We start from the raw sequence: 23392 nt of genomic DNA, 5'->3' as shown, positions 1-23392 counted from the left end.
AACTAATTTCACAAAAACTTACTAATATTTTTATTGGTTTTTTTCAAAACAAATATTTACTTCAATATACACATGTAAAAAGATAAAAATGTAGCTTTACAAAATAAAATTAACATTATTTTTAATTTATACAGAATTAAAGTTTGAAATGTAATTATATGATATATCTACTACAAAAAACATGAGTCATTTAACTAATAAAAAAAAATTTCTATATGATTATATAAAAAACAAAAACTAACACAATAATAAAATAAATGACTATTGAGGTGGTATTTGAAATTGTGTTATATGATGTTTTGTAAAATAGTTTTTTATTTAAAAAATAGATTAAATAATTTTTTTTTATTTTTAATATTAATACATTAAAATCATAAAAAAACACTTAAAAATATTAAATTTAATATTTTTAAAAAAACATCTAAAAATATTTAAAAAAATCCCTAAAAAAAACTCCATATATACTAAATAAAGTGAATACTATTAAGAGCACGAATATCAAAATGAAAAGGCACATAGATGTAGCTATTAACAGGTATCGGGAGAGAAGGATGGCAGATGGACACTTTTTAGCATAGTTTTAAAGATCAGTTTAGTATGATGGTACATCCAGATTCAGCTGATCCAGAATTGAAACCAGATCAGATTTATAAAAAAATAAGGGTAATAAAAAATTCGGTTGACCTGATAAAATTCGATTAAAAACTCAATTGTAATTCGTTGATTATTTTTTTATTTTTTATTAAAATAATATCATTTTGATTAATAAAAAAATAAATTTGATTTAGATAACCTGATCAAAACCTATAAGCTTATCTGATCAAGTTTAAAAAACACTGCTTTATATATATATATATATATATATATATGCTTCAAATCATTTTTGTCTGCTTGTCAAAAATTAAAATTAAGACGCTACAAGTAATTTTTCATCAGAATATACAACTACTCTAGCAAATCGATAAAATATCCTGCACAGCTTTCAAAAGGAAAATGAGAAGCATAAAAATCTAATTCGGCTATAAGCTCCTCAAGAGAACTAGACAGTTTGTTCTATACTCTGCTTTATCTTTCAAAACTGCAAAAACATACATATATTCACTTGAGATTATCGGCTTATCAGAGAATTTCAAGTCGACTGTGTTAGTGCCGTTGTATTCAGAAAGTAGAGTAAAACGGTATCCAAGAACATCTTGCAGATGCAAAGATAGAGAAGCTCAGTTACCACATGTAGTGAACAACTCAGAGACCATGAGATGACTGCAGGTTAGCATCACACCATGCCAAAATCTCAGAGATCTTCAGTCTTCCATGTTGGAATATTGCCAATTATGTGGCTACCTATGTCAAAGAAGATGGCTGCCATGTGAGAGTCAAAGAAGGAGGCTACAATGGTGGGTTGTTGGTGGCAACCAACAACCATTGTCCATTGTCAAAGTTTGGTAAGTTTGGCAACCACCATTGTTGACAAAAGAGCATGAGAAGCTACCATGGATGCCTATAAATAGAGGCATGCATTAGAGAGCAAAATGAGAGAGTTGTGAGTGCAATAGAGAGGAAGAGAGAAAGAGGAGCTGCTGCCATGGGCAGCAGCCCTGCTGCCATTGCAGCAATGAGTGAGTTGAGTGAGTGGATGTGATCCTCCTCCTCCATGTATTTATTGTATCCCTTCTCTATCTATAATAAAATGACTCTCTCCCGTGGATGTAGGCGGTTTTGCCGAACCATGTAAAATATTGTGTCTTAGTGTGCTTATCCCCTCGAGGAGCAATTATCTGTACACCACCGGTCCCCGGATTCCGCCCAACAATTGGTATCAGAGCATATGGTTAAAGTGGTGTTTGATTTTTGCTCAAAAATGAAAGTTGTCCAAATGGTGTTTTGACCATCCCACTGTGTAGAGGAGGAAGAGACGAAGCCACTGATGAAAACCGCGTCAAAATCGGACGTCGGACATGGCTGCACTCTCCATCACTCTCCGGCAAGGTGTCTGCCCACGCGCCCCACGCGTGCCACGCGTCTTCTTCACCCGGATGAGTTGACCCGACCCGAATACCAGTTGACCCGACCCATGTGAACAGTACATGAACAGTGACGTTGACATGAACAGTGCCATGCAAAGGATGACATCAGCATGATGCAAGGATGACATCAACATACACAGTCAGCAAAGCATTGACTAGTCAATAGACATGTCAGCATAGGGGGACCCGCCAGCCACATCATCAGCCGAGTTGAGCCGAGCCGAATTGGAGCCGAGCCGCAAGCCGAGGGATAGGATCCAGTGTAGCTGATCCTACGTGCAACCAGATCTGAAATTGAATCTGAGTCGTTGATCAGGCCAGAATTGTTTTGATCAAAACTTAGCCGTCTGAAGTGCGATTTGGACGATTCAAGACATGTTTCCAGCTAATGTGATCATTCCGGATGCAATGGTACGGTCCGATCGTTGAGATTCGAGACCGAAAAATGGCAGTGGTGTATTATTAAAGAAAGATTGCCCGATCAGGAGACATTTGAGGGTCTGGACTGAGGTCGATGGAGATGAAGAAGAAGAAGGTGCACATGTTTACCCAATTACATGTGCTGAACTATTAAATGAAAAATATAATGCCTTGATGGAAGGCAAATTGGGACACTCTGGACACCCGGTTATGTGGACAATTAGAGGTGAAGAGTGAAAATTGACGAAGACCAATCTTGACGAATCTAAGCACTGGTAGTCTCGCTAGATGTTGAGAAATCATGTATTAAACATGTATATTCCAGATCACTTGTAAAGGAAAGCCGCAACAAAGCTAGCAAATGGTTGTATATACGGAGAGACAGTACGATGGATAAATATAGCCTAAGAAGTTCTGTCTAGGAGATTGGGTTTTAAGCGGGACCAGTGTGACCCCTCCAATCTTTCCTGGGAACTTGCTTAGTGGAAGGATTATCCATACGGTACTATTTTCGTATATGTGACAGTTTGTTATGAAACTGTTGAAGACTAGCAAGATGATGGCACAAAGGAACAGTTGGGTTCCATATGAACAAGGATCTGATGGAGTGGTGATTTCTCCAAAGAAGTTAGATTCGGTGACTGTGATTTCTCGATGGGAGAATTGATGAAGACCCTGTGATGGAAGAGAAATACAGCAAGGGGATAAAGATTGGCACCCTATTTTGACTTGGATAAATGTTGTGACAGGATGAGCTGCTGTCAAACATAAAAGCAAAGAATAGAGAGAAATCTGGAGAACCGGAATTGCACGAGAGCACACGGAGATTGTGCAGGAGTACCCGTAGGATCCAACGAGGTATTGTAATGAGACAATAGGTGCAAGGAGAAAAAAGAGTTCCCAGATGAAGCTCAGAGCAGAGACTATGTGAAAAAGTTGTACAACAAGAAGTCTCTTGTGCTCTTGATAAAGGCAACAAGTGAGGACCTTTCCAATGCATGCAAAGATGGAAAGATGAGCTGTTGCAGAAGCACCGAATTAAGGGGGTGCGAACGCCTATGATGAAAGGTGAAGACACCAAAGAGAGTGGTGTAGGTGGAGCTGTCAAGCAAAAAGGCGTAGAAGCTCCAAACATAGAAATCGAGGTGGAGGATTGCGAGGAGTATACCGCAACTTTCTCTTTCTATATGATCAGTGGTAATGATCTCTCCCAGGTCCACATGGTGGTAGAGAATCTTGAAGCCACGAGAGACATCCCATATGAAGGAGGATGTGGCCGTCTCATAATGACGAGTATAGACACCTCAGATGGAAGGTGTGTGGGCCAAGATTAGAGACTTGGTTCAGACCGCCCCATGACGACAGGCAGAGACACCTCAGATAGAAGGTGTGAGGACCATAGTATGAGTCAAAGATCAGACCGTCTCATGACGACAGGCGGAGACACCTCGGACAGAAGGTGTGAGGACCATGATATGAGTCCATGTTCAGACCGTCTCATGACGATAGGCGAAGACACCTTAGACAGAAGGTGTGGGGACCATGATATGAGTTCAAGATCAGGTCGTCTCATGATGACAGACGGAGACACCTCAGATGAAAGGTGTGAGGACCTTGATATGAGTCCATGTTCAGGCCGTCTCATGACGAGCAGAAACACCTCGGATGGATGGTGTGAGGGTCATAATGTGAGCCCATTTTAGACCGCCGCATGACAACATGCGGAGACACCTCAGAGAAAGGTGTGGGCCACGATGTGAGCCCCAGATTTAGACCGCCGCATGACGACGAGCGGAGACACCTGAGGAGAAGGTGTGAGGGCCAGGATAGAAGCCCCAATTCAGAACGCCCTAGAGCCGATGTGATGGCTAGATATGAGTGGACAAATGTATAGCCAATGAAGTGGCTATGATGAATATGAAGACAAATGCAGGATTGACTTTCATGGATATTGCCCTCATGCTAAAGATCAATGAGCTAGAAGACATTTGCCTTGAACAATAAGTAGGTGACTTGTGGAGCATTAAGGCGCGACTGCTATGAATGAGCAGAGGGCATGCGCAGGTTCCGGGAACAAGTTGACTCTTGTCAAGGTGGTGAGCTCGGAGATGGCATTGTAATACTCAGAGTATGAAGATTGATATGGATCAACCGTTAATGGGCTGCCCCCATAAGTAAAGGTGGATAGCTACCCGGACTCTTGAGACTAAGAGTGAGAGACTCACGGAGAAGTAAGACGTGGTTCCTAAGGTGGAACAGAGGGCAGACGCAACTCCTGGATGAGTAGACTCTTGGAAGAGTGGTGAGCTCGTGATCACATTAAAATACTCAATGACTGTCGCACTTGGGAATATCAGTTTGAGGGGGTGTTATAAGCCTTGATGTAAGGCTTGATAAATCATTCCGGGCCAAGCATGGTTGATATGCTTGAAGGGGAATGTTGTTCCAGAGACAAGCGTTAAACACTCTTCAGATGAGATGTGACAAATCATCTGGTTGAAGTGATCCTTTGGAGTGGGCAAAGGGGTGCTTGGTTGACTCTGGTGATTGAAAGGTTTGGCAAGTACCTGTAAACTTGGCCACAGACACTCTCAGAATGGTAAGCTTGGAAGAGCTGCAAGATGTCAGCATGTGCTGAAGAAGTAAGAGGACAATTGCCCCACATAAATGGCAAATGGGGTGATTGTTGGAATATTGCCAATTATGTGGCTACCTATGTCAAAGAAGATGGCTGCCATGTGAGAGTCAAAGAAGGAGGCTACAATGGTGGGTTGTTGGTGGCAACCAACAACCATTGTCCATTGTCAAAGTTTGGTAAGTTTGGCAACCACCATTGTTGACAAAAGAGCATGAGAAGCTACCATGGATGCCTATAAATAGAGGCATGCATTAGAGAGCAAAATGAGAGAGTTGTGAGTGCAATAGAGAGGAAGAGAGAAAGAGGAGCTGCTGCCATGGGCAGCAGCCCTGCTGCCATTGCAGCAATGAGTGAGTTGAGTGAGTGGATGTGATCCTCCTCCTCCATGTATTTATTGTATCCCTTCTCTATCTATAATAAAATGACTCTCTCCCGTGGATGTAGGCGGTTTTGACGAACCACGTAAAATATTGTGTCTCAGTGTGCTTATCCCTCCGTTGAGCAATTATCAGTACATCATCGGTCACCGGATTCCGCCCTACATTCCAGAGTGCTTCTCACTTATAAAAATACACAACCAGGCGTCTTCGATTGAAGATTCTCAGACAAACCAGGAACTCAAGAACAAAGCATATCCTTTCCTTGATAGAGTATGCATCAAGCGATCATAAATTAAGATATAGAGCCATGCCTTGGATAAGAATACAGAAAAATGTGCCACCAGGTGCATATTACTAAGAGGACGATGGTCATTAGAATTCCCTCCAAAAACAACTGTTCTGCCTCTAAATCTGTTGGGTTTCCAAGCGACTAACGAGACACGAGGCCATGAAAATGGTTTTGAAAGATGGGTTCTAGCAGAGGAGTACTGGTTGGGTTTCAGTCTCGGACTAGGTGGACAACAGAGGAAGAGGGGGAAGAGGAGAGTTCCCGTTTCTATAGGCACGTCAAGCCTGAACAGTAAAAATGTCCGTGTCTTTCAGTAGAGCTAGTTTGTTTCGTTTCGTGAGAATGGGAAAGGACTAAAGAGCGTGTTATCGCCTTCAGGAGAAACTAAATAGACAGCCAAAAAGTTGCCAAGCAAATCATTTGCTAATTCTCATTATCTTCCAAGTTATTAGATCTCCAAACAGTTCAACAAGTCCCATTTTGTTTGAGACCAAGTATTTTCCTGCTAATTTCTGTGGATGTTTGCTATTGTGGGCCTGACATTTCATACCAAGTTACGAGTCTCGTGACTCTGATTTTGATTTTGCTTCTGACTCAAGAATGTGATTTGCTGGGAAAATATTATTATCCAGGAATTTACAGTTAAATCATCACGATGCATGTTCAGCATATTCTGGAAGGGAAATTACAGTTTGGAAAGCTGATTTGAGCGGAACTCTAATGTACAGAGCAAGTGCCCAGGCACCATGGAGGCAGGTGAACTTCTTGGTTATTTAAAAAGAATTGTGCACGTCATGATTTGCTGCTACTGTTTTCCCAAACAAAAACCACATTTCCATGAAGGAACAAGAACATGACGAACGAGAACCGACTGGTTGACGACGATAGAATGCACACTGCAAATCCTTTACTGTCCATTAACATGCAATCACAACAATAATTAAGGGGAAGATGATTGGTGCCTTGTGTTTCTCCTATTCTATATGCGATGCATCTTTTCAAACTCTCGGCGGCTCAAATTAAGCATACTGAAAGGTTATAAAGGCTTAACTTTGAGCACCAAGAAACTTGGATCATTATTCCACAAACAACTGCGACTACTATTCTAATTATAAAGCTCAACACAGTATACCTTAGAATGGCAATTGAAAGATGAAGAAGGCTTACAGGGTAGCAGCAGCCAAAGTTGCATCAACGTTCATCTAAACTTTTAGCATGCCAGTTTCAGATGCAGGAATATTTCTCTTCACCATGCTGCTCCGATCACTGTATTTGCTTGTTTTTTCAGCTGGACAACTGGGTTCTGCGTAGCTTTGACCAGGGGAATTTTAACAAAGCAACAATAGCACGTTTCCTCAAGGTTGTGGTAAAAAGTTCAAAAGCTGCTACCATATCCATTTATGACAGAAAAGCAAGTACAATACATATATAGAGGAGAGTGCAAGTATTTGTGTCATATTTGAGAATCGAGTACAGCATTAATGTTGTTAAACAGTGAACATTCACAGCCCAAAATAGTCTTGATTGGAAGGAGACACTACTAGTTGATTACTCCAAATACAATGAATCGGTATGTACTTGTGTTTTAGGATTCTCACCCTTGTATTTTACATCATGAATAAAGGGGTGAGATTGAGAATCTAAAACATCAAGTACAAACTAACTTACTGAACATGGAGCGATCACCATCACCTTGTCAAAACCATATTAAATTGGCTTGCGTTTGGGAAAGCGGTGGGCTTTTGAAAAGCTACAAATTGTAGCTTCTGAAAATAACAAATGGAAAGGGATGTGATATTAGCTTTTAAAATATTTCCAGATACTCCAAAGCCACAGCCACAGCCACAGCCAAACTGATGATTTCCAAAATGAGCACTAATTGGCTTGACACAGCTAGTCTGGAATCAGTATAAACAAATGATAAGCATGAAGAGCTGCACACAGACAAACAGAACAAGAAACATTGTCTCATGAAATGCCTCAGATCCCATGTAAATGATTTACATACCGGCTGCAACTTAGCCATTAGAACAAGTTAATGCTTGCAATCTCGTTTCCTTACAACAAAGTTTTCATTCTCACAAACACTAATGGTTGTCACGGGAGTAGGCAAAAGGCGATCTTACTGCAGAGCTCCACAAAGATATCATGTTGATAGCATTCATGAATAGTTCATAAATTATCGTAATAAATCAAAGCAACGATGTTCGGGCTGATCCCTAAAAGCAATTGATGAAGAGCATTGGGCTAGTGCAATCATATAATACATGTAAGTTGACAAGAGGAGGGGAGAAAAAGAAACGAATGGGTAAACTTCCAATTGCAATACCTGTATCTATATCACATCATTCTTTTTATAAAATAAAATACATTGCAGGACCTATCTGATAAGACTCGATGGAGGAAAAAACTTATTCATTCTTCCAAGCATACAATATAAGGGAGAAACCAAGACCTTGCAATTGGCAGTCTCTGAGTTTCTGCGAGGATGACCATGTCAGTACAGAGGGATCGAAAATGGATTGATTGATCCATAATTTCTCCGCTGATAAGCAAGTTTGGAACATGAAAACTGCATTGCCCATAGCATTACCAAATAGCCAATTATGAACATCCCAAAACACTTCAACTGGAAGCCCATCCACCAATATAGTATAGTTGCCCCGGAACTTCCATTTCAGTCTTTTGACCTGCATTACCATCTTACTATCAATGCGGATCACAAGACAGGGATCCTTAAGATCAAATGTATCACATTCAATTGTAACATCATGCATCTGGCCCCTGTCAGAAAACTGAGCTTTTGCACTGTAGAACTTCTTCCCAAAAATATGCTCTCTTCTAGCGATGAAAATGGCCTTGGAGTGCACCGGAGAACTTTCAATCTTCTTGTATGCTTCCTTCTTCATGTCCCCGAGAAGTAACACCATTTCTAGATTAAAAGTAATGGCCAGGTAAAACCCCTCCAAAGGCTCCGGCCCGGAACCAAATTTAGCATTGGACATGTCCCAATTTATAATTACCTTGTCAGAATCTACCTCTAAATTCTTGTACCCTTTTCTTTTAGAGAACAGCCAAGGTTTTATATCAACTTTACAAAGACACTGGCTATTTGAATCGTCAATTGCAACCCCGACACCTTGGCCCATGAGATTCTTGGTCCAAGTGACAGTAATTAAACAAGAACGACCACGCAATTTACATTGATAGACACAAGTGACCAAATTTTGAGCAACTTTTGTTGTACTTGACGAGGATGAATCAGCTACTTGAACTCCACTCTCACCAAAACAAGAAGGAAAGTCCCTCATTTTGCCAATAAAATTGTATTTAACAATTTTGGAACTTCTTTGATTGAAGGAAAAAAGAATAAGCACAGTACAAAAGATAAAGTACCTCTGTAGCCAGTTGAAGATAAACTCAAGACCCCATCTTCCAAAATATATGCTCCAAAAGCTTGCTTCTTTCCTCTCCAATCTGGGCACGCAGTTTTAGCTGCCAGGAGCCGTATATGTTACAAAACTATAAGCAGGGAGAGAAAGGACTTGGACTTGCTTAGATTTGTCAATGTCTGTGGCTCTTTGCTTAGCTTAACCATATGAATTTACTTAAGAAAAAAGAAAGATTTTCGATTAATTTATCAAGGGATTGGGCACAAGAAGGGATGGGCAGAGAAGGAACAGAGAGCTTGAGTCACGTGGTGAGACCATGAAGAAAACGGCAGATGGATATTTGCTGGAAAATGACTGGTTATTATTCTACACGTTACATAAAAGAAAAGCAAAAAGGTTCTCTCTTTTTTAATCTTCCTCTTCTCTCACGCATTTACATTTCCTATTCAATGTTTTCCCTGTCCATAATTAAGAGAAATCATAACGGGGCCTCCCCTTTTACTGACATATCACATGGATTAGAGCTCCATAAATCAAAGCTTAATGCTTAAACACCCCATCTTTTGACACCCTTTTTGCTTTCTTTCTATCTCTCCATGGAATTTGCTTTGGTTTAGTTGCATTTGCATTATTATCCTTTTGTTAAGTAAGACAAATGTCATCATAGTGGAAGCAAGGAATGGAAAAAATGTAATGAACAGTGACTTCAAATGATCGGCATCATTTTCCCGCGGTTTCTTTGTCTGTTGTCATTATCAATTGCAGTTACTGTTCGGTTTTCACTGTGGTGAAAGATGACGACCATTGTGATCGATGATACTCGTAAGCATTTCACACTGTTTGAAATTATAGCCACCGTTATTTTTAAAAATAATTTGTAAAATAATATTAAAATAATAATTTTTTAAAATTTATTATTTACCTCAACACATTAAAATAATATAAAAAATAATTATTTTAAAAAACATTATATAACTACAAAGACAAACAAGTTTTAAATCTAACCTTACATGGCATGGTTGATTAGAAACCTATACAATCAGATTTCATAAAAAAATAAAAGTAAATTTTGATATAATTTAGTAAAAAATTCAGGTCAATTTTTAATTTAGTTAACTTGATTAAAATTTATTAAATTTATTTTTTAAAAAAATAAATTAACCCAGTAAAAGCCTATTCAGAAAAAATAGATTACCTTGTTATATTCATCATACTAAGTGCTGAGGAATCGAGTTTAATAAAATATTATTTCACCTCACGAAACTTAAAAAAAATACAAAAAAGGGAGTGGAAAAGTGCATTTTCCCGTATGTATTGGTATGGTGAATCACGTGTATAGCAAGTGCTTGGTTGGCAGACCTCATGGGCGGACCAAAATGGAGAAGTCAGGTTCTCGTGATTTGTGATAGAGGGTACATTTGTTTTGGTGTGTTACACGGTGTTTTTGTCTCAACATAAATTTAAAAACATTTAATTAGTTGATAATTTTGCCTAGATTTTATCCAAAAAAAAATCTTAATTAAAAAAACTTCAATATAACTTTTTTAAATCATAATATTAAAAATAATCAGGATAACACTTGAAAGCTTTTTAATTAGTTGATTTTTTTATTTTTTAAAATTAATTTTTAATATGTATACATTAAAATAATTTGAAAATATAAAAAATAATTTATATAAAAAAAACATTTGTGAAACCTATGAACACGTACAAGGAAAAAGAGCAACAACCCTTATTTATTAGCCCATTTTGACCATCATGACTAAATGCTTTCATAATCAAATGGGAAATTATTATTATTATTATCAGTATTATTTTATTAGTATTAGATTAGGAGACCAGCCACCCGAGCAACCACAAATTCGTTGGACTGGGCCGGCTGTCTGGAGTGGCAATCAACGACTTTATTTTAATAATAATTAAATTCAACACAAACTTATCTCGAAAGCATTATTATGAAAATAGTACAAATTATACTGAGAAAATCATGGCGGGTGTCTGAAAAGGAAAAGGAAAAACACATGATAACACTCGGACAGTGAATTTGGATCATAACATTGTCACGTCAAGTATGACCTAGTGGCTCCTCTAGAATAACGTGAAGACAGAGACAGACTCGAACTTACTTCCACCGGTTACCACCAACGAGTGATTAGGTCCCTGGTTGTTAATAATTCCTTACCAGTTTAAAGGGACGATTCAGAACTTGACAGGCGTGGATTTTTAAATTAAATTAATTAAAGAGTTGATTTGATTAAAGGGTTTCTGTTTTTATTTTTAGATTTTTAAAAAAATATGTACTAAATTTATATATTTTTAATAATTTTAAAAATAATTTATTTTAATATATTTTTAAAAAGAAATTACCTTGAAAGACATCGCAGCACATACCAACTACCTTCTAGGATTTATTTCACTTGAATAACACGGTTTAATTCGATTCAAATACAAGAGGGTTGTGTGTGTATAATTAAAACAACTTCATTTTAGTTTTTAAGTGAAGAAAATAAAAATGAAGTGACTCGATAACTTGAAGATTTACCCACTAATCCAATTGTTCAAAACCTTCATCAAAGCAAGCTCCAAGTCAGGAGCGCCGGTCATGGTTGCATTCTGGGCAAGAAATAACAAGAACAAAATTCCCATGTCAGATACTGGACCCACCAAATGGCTTGCCCACCTGATAAATGTACTTAGCCCTCCTAGTGTTTGTTTGGGTGCGAAGTATTGGTGATTTGTTTCAATGAAAAGCATATAGTTTTTGTTTCTTGTGGTATGTGCTTTAAAAAAAGGTGTATTTTTTTAAAAAAATCACTAACCCTCTTACTTAATCACGCACTGCTAGTACTCAAAGAAAAATTCTCGAGTTATTTTTAATGTAGCCCTTGAGTTTTTTGGATTTTCTAAATCCACCTCCAATTCCTTTTTAAACTCGATTACTTTGTTAAGGTTTAAAAAGAATTTCAATCAAACCCTTCCGTCTAATTATGTCAGTGAAAGTGATAAAACTCGTGGTGTTTCATTTTTCATTTTACTCTATTTTTGTCTCCGATGGCCTAGGGTTTGAACTTTGAAGAAAATCTCATTCAATCATCTACTAAAAAAAAAACAGGAAAAATGAGATTAGCCTGTAAGAAACAGCAACTCACCCACCATGATTCTGTTGCCATAGTAACCTCTATCTGGTATTGTGTTTTAAATGAGGATAAACAAATCTTTTGAAAAAAAATTACTTAAAATTAAATTTTTTATATTTTCTCGTTTTATAATATTAAAACTATTTTAAAAAAAATAAAAATATTATTTTAATATATTTTAAAAAAAAAAAAACATTTTAAAAAAATAATTCATTACCACACTTCTAAACATCACTTTATATCAACATCGCTAACCTCGTAGTCTTTAACATTTTTCTTTCTATCTTCTATTCCGACCTTTTCCCCCCTCTAACATAAATTTAGGGTTGTGTTGGATTTTGGATAACGTGATGGAAATTTATATTTATGATAGTTGCGCTATATATTTGGATGAAGTGAATTCTTATTAGATTTGGATCTACTTTTACGAATTCTGGTTGATCACATTGAGAATCTGAAACAGGTCCCAAATGAACAAATCGAAATTAACCCAGAAGTCTCACTTTCATATGCTTGGAAAAGAAGAAGTGACCGGCAAAGCTACCTCTTTCGTTTAATCTCTGCTTCGCATATCGTTCTTTCCTGGCCTTCCCTTCATCTTTGCTCGCAAAAGATGATAATCCGTGTGCCTTTCCCTTCCCATTGAATTTTGATCTCTTAGCTGGTTTTAAAAGGAAGATAGATCAGACCAGTCTCGTGTTTCAATGTCTCATGGTCCAAAAACCTTCCCAAAACACGCAGTGAAAATGACCAAAACCATATATGACCCTTGTTTTTGGCAAGAAATCCTCTTATCATCTTGTAAAGCTGTAAAAAAAAATATTCATCAAGTTGAGAAGCATAATAAGTAGTATCAGACAAGGACAGGCACAAAACATGACACTGACACTGGATTAAAATGAGACCATACGTAAAAATTGCAGATCTGTATGTAATGTGGATCTGACTTTCTAATAGATTTCTCCTGCTTAAACCTGCTAGATTCATCACTGGCAAGTGGAGCTGAGATTTTCAACTTTGTCACGACATTAAATTTGCTAGTTACACTGGTCCTCGTCATCTTCGGAGGCAGCTGGGGACACTGGGATGTCGATTTCTGTTCTGTTTTTTGTCAAGATAAGAAGTCATTTATAATTTCAACTTACATATCATTTTCAATTTCATCAATCCTTGGCTCTTGAGTTTCAACACAAACAATCTGTAGCTGCCATTTTCAAAAATCCCCTTTTGGATTTCTAATGTAAAGAAGAAGAAGGTGAAGGATAATTTAGGAAGTGAAATCAATTGATTTTCAATAGGGTTTTATGATCCATGAAAATTATTTTGGCAAGATTTTGTATTTGTAAAGAGAAGAGAGAGTAATTATATCCGAAGAAAAAAGAAATCGATACATGATATTTGAATTATATTATATACAAGAGTAAATTTATCATTTCATCTCATGTAAAAATTTAAGATGACATGGAGCGTAAATTATAATATAAAAATAAAATAAAATAAATAAATGCATGTTTCTCATCTCCCCTAATAGATTGCGATTATTGACTCGAACAGTCAATTGAAAGGTAAAAAACGAAGTGACAATGAACTAAATGATAAACGTAATAGTAAAATGAAAAGGAAGCAGGCCTTTGCCCACTCCCTCTAATTGTAGAAACACATCACCTTCCGTCTGCACATATTTTTCCTAAAATGGAAATCTTCTTTGACATTCTCACGACTAACCTTATCACAAAACACGTTCCTAGCATTTGCTTGCTTGAATTTCTCTAGCAGGTCAGATACCTAAAATATACACACAGCATATAAGAACAGAGAAGTTCTAGCAATGAAGACTTGGCATTCATGAGCACATAGTTTATAGCTAAGACTCTCATCAGCATAGATAGTCTAGCAATAAAGACTTTGCATTCAAGAGTACATACACGGGGGGGCATTCAAGAATAAAAAAAGGAGTTGACAAAGCACATTTACTGGGGAATATATTAAACGTTCAAGATTATTAACCATGAAATAGAAGCATCACGAAATTTATTTGCAGGCTCATGGTGGGTTCATGCCAGAATACTTCAAGCATTAGCCAATAAACCCAACAGAAAGTTTCTTAGGCTTCGTAGGAAAACAATCAGCGGCAGGCCTTCTAATTTGGTGCTCCAGGAAGATAACATGATTTGAAATCGCTGGTTAAATCGTAGCAATCTTGCCCAACACATCATGAAATAAAAAAGGAGAAAAAGGATTCAAAAAACCACAGCAAACTTGGCAGAAACTACTGAATAGGAAGAGTTAGGAGATGGGAGATAGCATAACCTTCACGTGCCAAAAAGTAAATGATGTTTTAGCACCCTTGGCATGGAAAACTTACTATTGTCAAAGTCTAAACATCCATTGTCAAAACCACCATGTAGAATGAAATTAGTATTCCAACACTAGACAGAGATGTTTCCCATGGTCCCAACTCCCAGTGATGCAAGTATCGAGAAAAAATTATCTAAATCCTGTCTGTACTTTGTAGAGCACATTTAAGGAGAATTGCAATGCAAGAGTGGATTCATCTGTGAAATGGTGTCTTTCTTTTATCTCCTATTGAATTTTGACAGTTACATTCTCAACAAAATAAACTCAACTCAGAACTTAAGGACGAAATTTTCAACCCCAAAAATCCTTTAATTGAACACCATCACTTTGTGGTTATTCTCTGCATAATTATCTTTTTCAATGCAAAAAAATTGCTATGAAAATTTCTCAGGTGCGCTGCACTCATGTCCCATTGCCAAAGGCATCTTCCAACAATTGCCTATAACTGGGTTACAGAAATGAAATCACAGTTTTCCCTTTGCTGTCCTAATTAAAAAGGACATGTACCTTTCTAAAATACAACTCCAATTCCAAGCTATAATAGGCTTGAATGACATTAAAAAAGAAATTGAAGCGATAAATGCAAACAGCACAGCAAGTTAAGGTAACAATAAGAAAACAAAAAACAGTAGAAAAATGTCCTCTTTTAGCCACAATTACACTATAAAGGTAGGGTTGTGTCAATGTATGGTTTTTAAGAAATAGATAACCACAAACAGAACTCCATTTTAGCCTGCAACCTAATAATAGAACTTCAATTTAATTCACATAAAATTGACCTGCAATATCCAGAGTTAGAATATTAATCAAAATTCAAATTATAAAAACCTCTAGTTCATTTACAAATCGTTTACATCCCAAATCATTTCTTAACTATCAATTAAGGTACTTTACAAAAAATGATTTCACTTTCCTTTTCAACCACTCACAAGTACCAATTCTAGATATCACATTCCACATTGCATGTTTGTGTTTTGCGTTTCAAAAAACTCTTTTGAAAATATTTAAAAATAATTTATTTTTTCTTTGCTTCAAATTATATTTTTTTCTTGTATTTTCAAATCATCTTAATATGCCGATATCAAAAATGATTTTTTAAAAAATATAAAAAAAAATTATCATTTTAATACATTTTCCGTGCAAGAAACATATTGAAAAGCAACCAATATCACACTCTCAAACACCCCCTTACCCTTTAGTCATGGTCAAGCATATATTTTAATTCACAATCCAAATCATAGCTATCAAATAGCACAAACCATATGATCTATTACACTTTCTGATTTTGAGGAAACCAATCAACCAAGCAGAGGGTATGTGGTTAGGATTAACATCTAAGATGCTAACGAGTCATGATGACAAAAAAATGAAACTCAACTATCCAGTTAAGATAATAATCATCAATCAAGATAAGGACCTAGAAAATATGATAAAGAAAGTTACGAGGAGAAATAATAACACACCTCCTAAGCACCAGCACCACCAGATGCTTTCGCAGCAAAAGGATCATGACTAGGACCAACATCCTGACCAATATGGCGCTGCACTAGCCGCTGCAAATCAGCCATGACCTTGTGCTCACGTTTTGCCTTCTCTTCATAGTTAAACATGGCCAGCGCCCGCTTGTCCTCAGCGCTATAAACTTGGTTTTCTTTCCTAATACGAATGGCATTCATCCTCTAATGCCTACTGCCACTCATCACATACCCAAGAGTCTCAAAGTTCTGAATCTCCTCCGCAGAAAGACCCACTTCACCTCTACGTGGAATACGTTTCCCTTGCTGCACATACTGTGCAATAGCATCACCTTCACCAGGCCTCAAAGCTCCACCATAACTAATATGCCCTTCAGCTCTAGGCAACGGCATTGGCCCAACCACAGGTTCATTTTCCAGAGCAGGTTTTTTTTGTGCCTCGATCATTTCTTTAAACATCAATGCCTCAACGTCAACGTCAGCCTTGATAGCCTCATCATCATTTGCTTTGTTTTTCTCAGAACCAGAATTCTCAAGGGAATCCAAATTCTCACTCTCTGTTTCAGAACCTCTCTTCTTCTTACTCCCCTTGGATGGCGAACCTGAAGAACGCCCCCTCTTTTTAGACTTTACATGATCATCATCGGAGTCAGACTCCTCACCCCCGTTATCATCGGAATCACTATACTTACTCTTCTTCCTCCTACTCTTTCTTCTTCTACTACTCTTACTACTCTTGATCCACCTACTAATACTTTTCCGCGACTTCTTTCTCCGTTTCCAATCTTCTTCAGTGTCTGATTCACTCTCACTTTCGCTCTCACTCACATCTGATTCACTATCGATATTCCTCCTCCTGCGCTTAGAACTTGATTTCCTCCTCTCTCTTTTCTCCCTCGAGTCATCTGACTCAAACTCAGACTTGCTCTCCGACTCACCACTCCCAGAATTCTCCGACTCTGATTTCGCCTTTTCCTTCTCTTTCCGGCTGGAATCTTCACTTTTTACCTCATCCTCTCCGTACTTCTCTATCTCGTCCGCTTTCTCCGTCAATTCCTCCTCATCGTCCCTTCTCGGAGGACTTGGCGTAATATTTCAAATACAATACCTCATAGACTTCCTCATCTTCTGCCTCTTCAGCCTCCTCCTCTCCTCAAAACTCAATCCTTTTAAATCCTCATCCGATTCCCTTCCATTCCTATCATGAAAGGACCGGCCCTTGCCGAATTTTTTAGGGAGAGAATGATCTAGGTTTCTTTGTACCTAGCGCTCGGGCTTCTTCTTGTTGTTCTTCTTCTAGGACTTCTAGAGTATTCGGGTGAGCTAGAGCGACGGCGACGGCCGCGATCGATTTCCCGGTGACGATCATCGTAGTTCTGATAAGAGGGACTGCGACGGTCTTGGTGGCGTCGGTAGTCAGGGGAGTCGAACTCGGGTGTTTTACGGCTGTTTTTGCCGTCAGGAATGTATCGTCTATCGGAGATTTCAACGATGGATGATAGCCTGCCCATTTTAGGAATTTGCGTTCGTGAGATTTTTTTAATTTATTTACAAGAATTAACAAAAACTAAAACATGCGGAGCAAAGTACTGTGTCATTCTTGCAAGACAGTAAATTGATTTCGCACATTGGTTTTTATTTTTTTTCTGGACACGTTTTTTTTTATATAATTTTTTAAAAAATTATTTTTGATAATTTTATTTTTTAATTACTAGAATACTTGAGAATTTGATTATATAATTTATTTTTTTATTTTATTTTTTATAAGATTAGTATGGTTTATAGATCATTATTACGGTAACCCATGTTGTCTGATTTATAGATTTAATAGGGTAATTTTAAAAAAAATTAAACTTGACGTTGTTATAATTTATTTTTTTTCTCATATAATTAAAAAAATAGTTTTTGAGAAAAAATATTTTATTAAACTTTTTTTTTGCTTTTTTTTAAAAAAAATTATTATGTTTTTTTTCAAATTTATTTTTTATCAATTTCATATTTTAAAATTATGGTAGTTGAGAATTTAACTTTGAATTTTGGTTATCTTTAATTTATCTTTACATGAAATTAATATCTTTTGCGGGTTTATCAGTATAACACATGTTGCCTTGATTTACAAATTTGGTGGATAGTTTTTTTTTAATTGAACTTAAATTTATTATAGTCTATTTTTTTCTCGTAAGAAAAAATAGTTTTTGAAAAAAATCATATTATTAAACTTTATAAATTAACAGTGAATAAAGGACGTGGGAGAACTATCATCCACCAATACTCATTGCATTGTGGATTACAATAGTAATCCATGGTGTTTTATTTTTATATGATTTTACAAAAAAATTATTTTTTTGGATTTTTTTTTTAATACTAGTTGAGAGTAACCCAGGTACATGTACACTTGAGTAACCCATGTTACATGATTTATTTTTTTATATAAGGTTAGTATGGTTTGGTAATGTAACACGGGTTGCTCTATTTTACGAGTTTGATGTGGTGTTTTTTTTTTTCAATTGAACATAGCTTTTCTATTATCTATCCTTTTTTTTTCTTATGTTAAAAAAATAGTTTCAAAGAAAAATCATATTATTGAACTTTATAAAGTCCATGGATCTATTCATTGATTTACCTAGTTCATAGTCCTAGCAAGTTTAACTCTTTTTTTAATTAGTTTTTTTTATTTTATTATTGGATACTGGTTAGTTAATTGGGAATTCAATTTATGCTTAGTTTTGTTTTGCCTTTTAAAAGGTTATCGTGGTCTTAAAAAAGCATCTTGGTATTTGATGGGTTTTTAATTCCACGCATTCATCTATTCTTATTGTCATATAATTAAAAAATATATATTCAAAGAAAAAAAACAAATTATAGTCTTAGTGAAATCAATAACATGGTTTGCATGTTTGACGTGCTGGCCTGAGTTATCCGATTCACATGTTTTACGAGTTTACCCGCTGACAGGATATGTTTTTTTTTCCAATCGTTTAATTGTTTTTAATTTTTTTTATCATTCAATATTGAATTGATTGATAAATATATTGCAAGATTCATTTTTTCTTTTTATAGAGACAGTTGTCTTTGATAAATGTTTATTTTTAGGTTGATACTTAATTTTATGATCATCTATTTTTATCATATAGTCAAATAAAAAGATTCATTGACAAGAAAGTTATTGAACCCAACAGAGTCTATGACCTAAGTTGCAAGAGGACTGAGTTTGATCTAATTTGTCACTAACTTGATATTTTCTAATAAAAATGACACATTTGATTATGTTTAATAACACCGTTAAAAAATTATTTGAGCTCTTAATATTTTTTTACATTGAAAAAAAGCTGTTATGACCCACAGCAAAACGCTGGACAATTAAGTATTACCCTGAAAGGCATGAGTTTTTAAATTGTGCGAGGCTCCATTGTTCATTTTTTTTACACATTACTTTTTAATGGATTGTGCAAAATTTTATATTTTTTCAATTTAGTCCTTGAAACTTTTTTTTTTATTTAGTCGTAATTGAAGACCAATTCATTTTGTTCTCATGAAAAGGTGGAACTAGAAGAAGAGGGACCGGAATGAAAAAGGTGTCAAACATGGGTGGCATGTCATAAGTTTCGTAAAGGATGCACTTTAGTCTTTGAACTTTAAAAATCACACAAATCATACAATTTCAGTGTCTTAATATTTTCCCAATTCAACTCTGGTATAAAAGTTTATTTTTGTTATTTTTTAGTTTCTAATTGAGAGCTGAGAGAGGTCATTGGATCCCGTTAGTGTAAAGAAAAAAAAAATCATTGATATTGATATCCGAGCCACTAAAATATATGATATTTATATCAAGTGTAAAGTCCATGCATTTGATAAAATAAGTTCACATATGAAGTGTATTTTTAGCTTTAAAATTCATGAAAAAAATATATCCAAACTTGGATTAATTTTGGATTCGAGTTGATTTTGGTTTATGGGGCGGTTTTTAAGGTTTTATGATGCCACATACAAGTTTATCATGGTTCAAGCAATGTTTTATAGGTGTTTTGGGTCAAAATCAGATTAAAAATAGATTTTTAGATAAAAAAAAACTTAAGCTTGATTTTTTAACCACCACGATGGATGAAATCTTGGCAAATCAACGACACGTCAACGATTGTTTTTTTTTTTTTTAAATAGGGTGGACAACATAGTTAAGGACAAAAAAAAAATAAGGGCCACTGAATGCTTGGCCTTTGCTTCTTCTTCCTTTTTTTTTCTTCGAATTACTTTTTAAAATTAATTATTTTTTATGGCTTTTTCTCTATTTTTTTTATTTATATTTAAATTATTACCTCTTCTCTTTTTTATTTTATTTTGAGAGTCTCTTTTAAATCATGATTATTTTCTAGTTATACATTTAAATTCTGAAGAGTTTTTTTATGATTCATCTATATATATATTTATCTTTTGTGAATGAAATTTATTTTTAAAAATAAAAAAAATATTTTCAAAAAATATTTTGTAATATAGGCAACATTACATGATGTTTTTTTTTTCTCATTTACGTTATTTGATCAAATTAATTCATATTTTTAGTTGTATTGTCATTTACTTAAATAAAAAATTATTTTAATAAATAAATTTAACAAAAAAATATCTTACAACATTCTTTCCCTTGCTTCATGGCAATTGGGGGTTTTGTTTGATAGGCTGAGCATGATAAGATTTCAAGACTGTAGAAGCTTTAGACCTCTGCGAGACTGGGACACCAATGGTCCTGGGCCTTGAGAATTTGGTTCACGGAGAACTGTTTTTTTTTTTTTTTTTTTTTTTTCACCTTTGATCGTTTAGTGAGGAGTCTTCATTCTACACGCTTGGGGTAATATTGTAGAGTGATTTTAGGCTACACTATTCCGGTACATAATATTTTTTTAAAAAATATATTAAAATAATTTTTTTATTTTTAATATCATCACATCAAAATCATCATCAAACATTAAACATTAAAAAACATGTTTTTTCAATATATACACACCTAAACATAAGGGCCAATCATGACTTTCTTCCCATGGTCTAATTAGGACCCGTCCCCCTAATTTTATGAAAGTTTAACTTCGATATCTTGAAGAGTAAGGATCGAATTATGTAAGAAATATTAAGAGACACTAATTTTGCCTGCCACATGCTTCTTTGTCATTGACAGGAACTTGTAAACTTAAACTCCAACAAGGATGACATCATCACTATACAGTAAACGTTCATTAGTATCTGATTATGATTGACACGTATTCAGTTTCCTCCCTAGTTCAATTTGCTAATTGCAGTTCAGAGTTGAAACCACAGTCTACGAGGAACCTTCGTGCCGAAGCTCATCACCACGTCTGATAAGGACGTGGTGAAATATAACAAAAAAACATTCGTTAAAACTAACGCCGCTGGCCCACCTTTTCTTCTTTAAGTACCTCTCTGTTATCCGTTTCCTTTTTTATCTCTTTATATTTTTTATTTTAAAAACGAAGAAAATGAATTTTTTTTATATTTTAAATTAAAACTTTTTTTTTTATTTTCATCATTTTAATATACTATATCAAAAATAATTTTTTTAAATAAAAAATATTTTAAAAATTAATTTATAAGATTATGTTTTTACTAATCTGCAAGATTTTTTTTGAATCAGTTCTTCATATCACATCTAATTATTCTCAATTTATTTTTTTTATTGAGAAATATTAGTTATACCTTCATATTTTTTCATGTTGAAAAAAAAAAAAATCTACCTTGGATAACAAGTTACAATGATCTAGTACACATGGAGTTCTACACTCTTGTCTGGCATGAAAGAGGTAGGATTATTCTCAATTGAGTCTTTTTCATGCGTATCAATACGAGGCCAAAACTGTCTTTTAGCAAAAATTTAAACCTTTGGCAATACAATATGACCGTTGCTTCGTGGGCACAAATATGAGGTTCTAGTAAACAATTATACATCTTTTCACCCCTGTCCAAATTTACACGAATCATGAAGCTATCGAACACATAATCCCCAATTAAAGATAATTTAATCTTGTCTTTAATTTTTATTATTTCAGAGATTTAAAGAGTTTAATTATATCATAAAAATGTTATTTATGCATGAAACAGATAAATATCTTAAAAATAATATTTTCATTCCTCTAAGTTAAAAATTTTATTCATTTTTATACCAAAATAATTTACCAATAATTTCATTAAATAAAAAAAAACCTAATAAGAAAGATGCAATAAACATCACTGATTAAAAAAATATCATAGCAATCAGAGTTTTTTTTTCTCACAAAGCCAAAATAGAGATGCGAAGGCTATGAAAAAAGATGAGGATTGTTTAGAAACAAAGTAATATTTGTTTTTTTATATAAAAAAACAAGTAAAAAATAAATGAAAACCATAACTTCATATTTAAATACAATATCCATCCATCTAGAAAAATATAAAATTAGATTTATAGTTTTCTAAATCTGCACTGAATTTGAAAAATATATTTTAAAGGTTTTCTACAATTTGTTTTACTAATTTTCCATAGTTTTTCTAGATAAAAAAACACATTCAATTCTTTTATTTTATATAAAAGCACTTTCTAGCAACGTAAAAGATTCAAAATATTTTTTCTTGCATTTTTATATCTAGTAAGCGACACAAATTTAATTTTTATTACATATCTAATATATTTTTTTCTCAACTTTTTTCATGATAATTTTTAATCTGAAATATTCTATAGTTAGATTATCATAAATTATTAAGGTGAATATTATAAATCATAGTTTTGATTATTCATGACAAATAGTTGTAATCTTGATACATATATTTTTTTATATATATTCTCAACAAATAAAAATATTTTCCATTCTTTTATTAAAAAAAGATTAAAAAATAAAAATAAAAATAAAGATGGAAAAGTAAAATAGTTCTTTTAGTCAGTGAACACACTCCAAGTATGGCTGGCCATAAAGTTTTAAACATTTTTTTAACCTATATTTATTTTCTAGATACTAGAAAAGGGGATCGATATTTTTTCCTTATTAATTTAATACCCCAATAACCAAGAATCAAGTATTTAATAACCGGGCCACTATTTAACAGACAGCCAACGTTAACATTTCTCAAACCAGTTACCATAAAACATCACCTTTTAAATATTGGTTGGAAATCTTTTTTTTTTCAAAGACAAATGTGTTTTATGGAGGGAAATTGAAAATCATAGTTAATGCGAATTGACTGTCCTACCCCTGCTTTACGGTATCTTGGACGAGGTATTCTAATCAAAACGTAAAACCCCCAAACC

At 34.8% G+C, this 23392-nt stretch overlaps 1 protein-coding gene and 1 pseudogene across 1 annotated transcript; both read right to left on the bottom strand.

Moving 5' to 3' along the window:
- Positions 1-8042: 8042 nt before the first annotated feature.
- Positions 8043-9141, bottom strand: LOC118049362 (uncharacterized). Its single transcript, XM_035059349.1, has one exon. It carries the CDS (start codon positions 9060-9062, stop codon positions 8163-8165), a length of 900 nt encoding a protein of 299 aa, XP_034915240.1. The 5' UTR covers positions 9063-9141; the 3' UTR covers positions 8043-8162.
- A 3524-nt stretch (positions 9142-12665) lies between these two features.
- On the bottom strand, positions 12666-17717 carry LOC118049361 (uncharacterized; annotated as a pseudogene).
- Positions 17718-23392: the final 5675 nt, after the last annotated feature.

The sequence above is a fragment of the Populus alba genome, chromosome 2 (genome assembly GCF_005239225.2).
Source record: "Populus alba chromosome 2, ASM523922v2, whole genome shotgun sequence".
Lineage (NCBI taxonomy): Eukaryota > Viridiplantae > Streptophyta > Magnoliopsida > Malpighiales > Salicaceae > Populus > Populus alba.
This window is presented reverse-complemented; position numbering and strand designations above follow the sequence as displayed.

Bases quoted from the DNA above. Each gene is read 5' to 3' on its own strand.
- LOC118049362 (XM_035059349.1), bottom strand. From the start codon at position 9,062: ATGAGGGACTTTCCTTCTTGTTTTGGTGAGAGTGGAGTTCAAGTAGCT.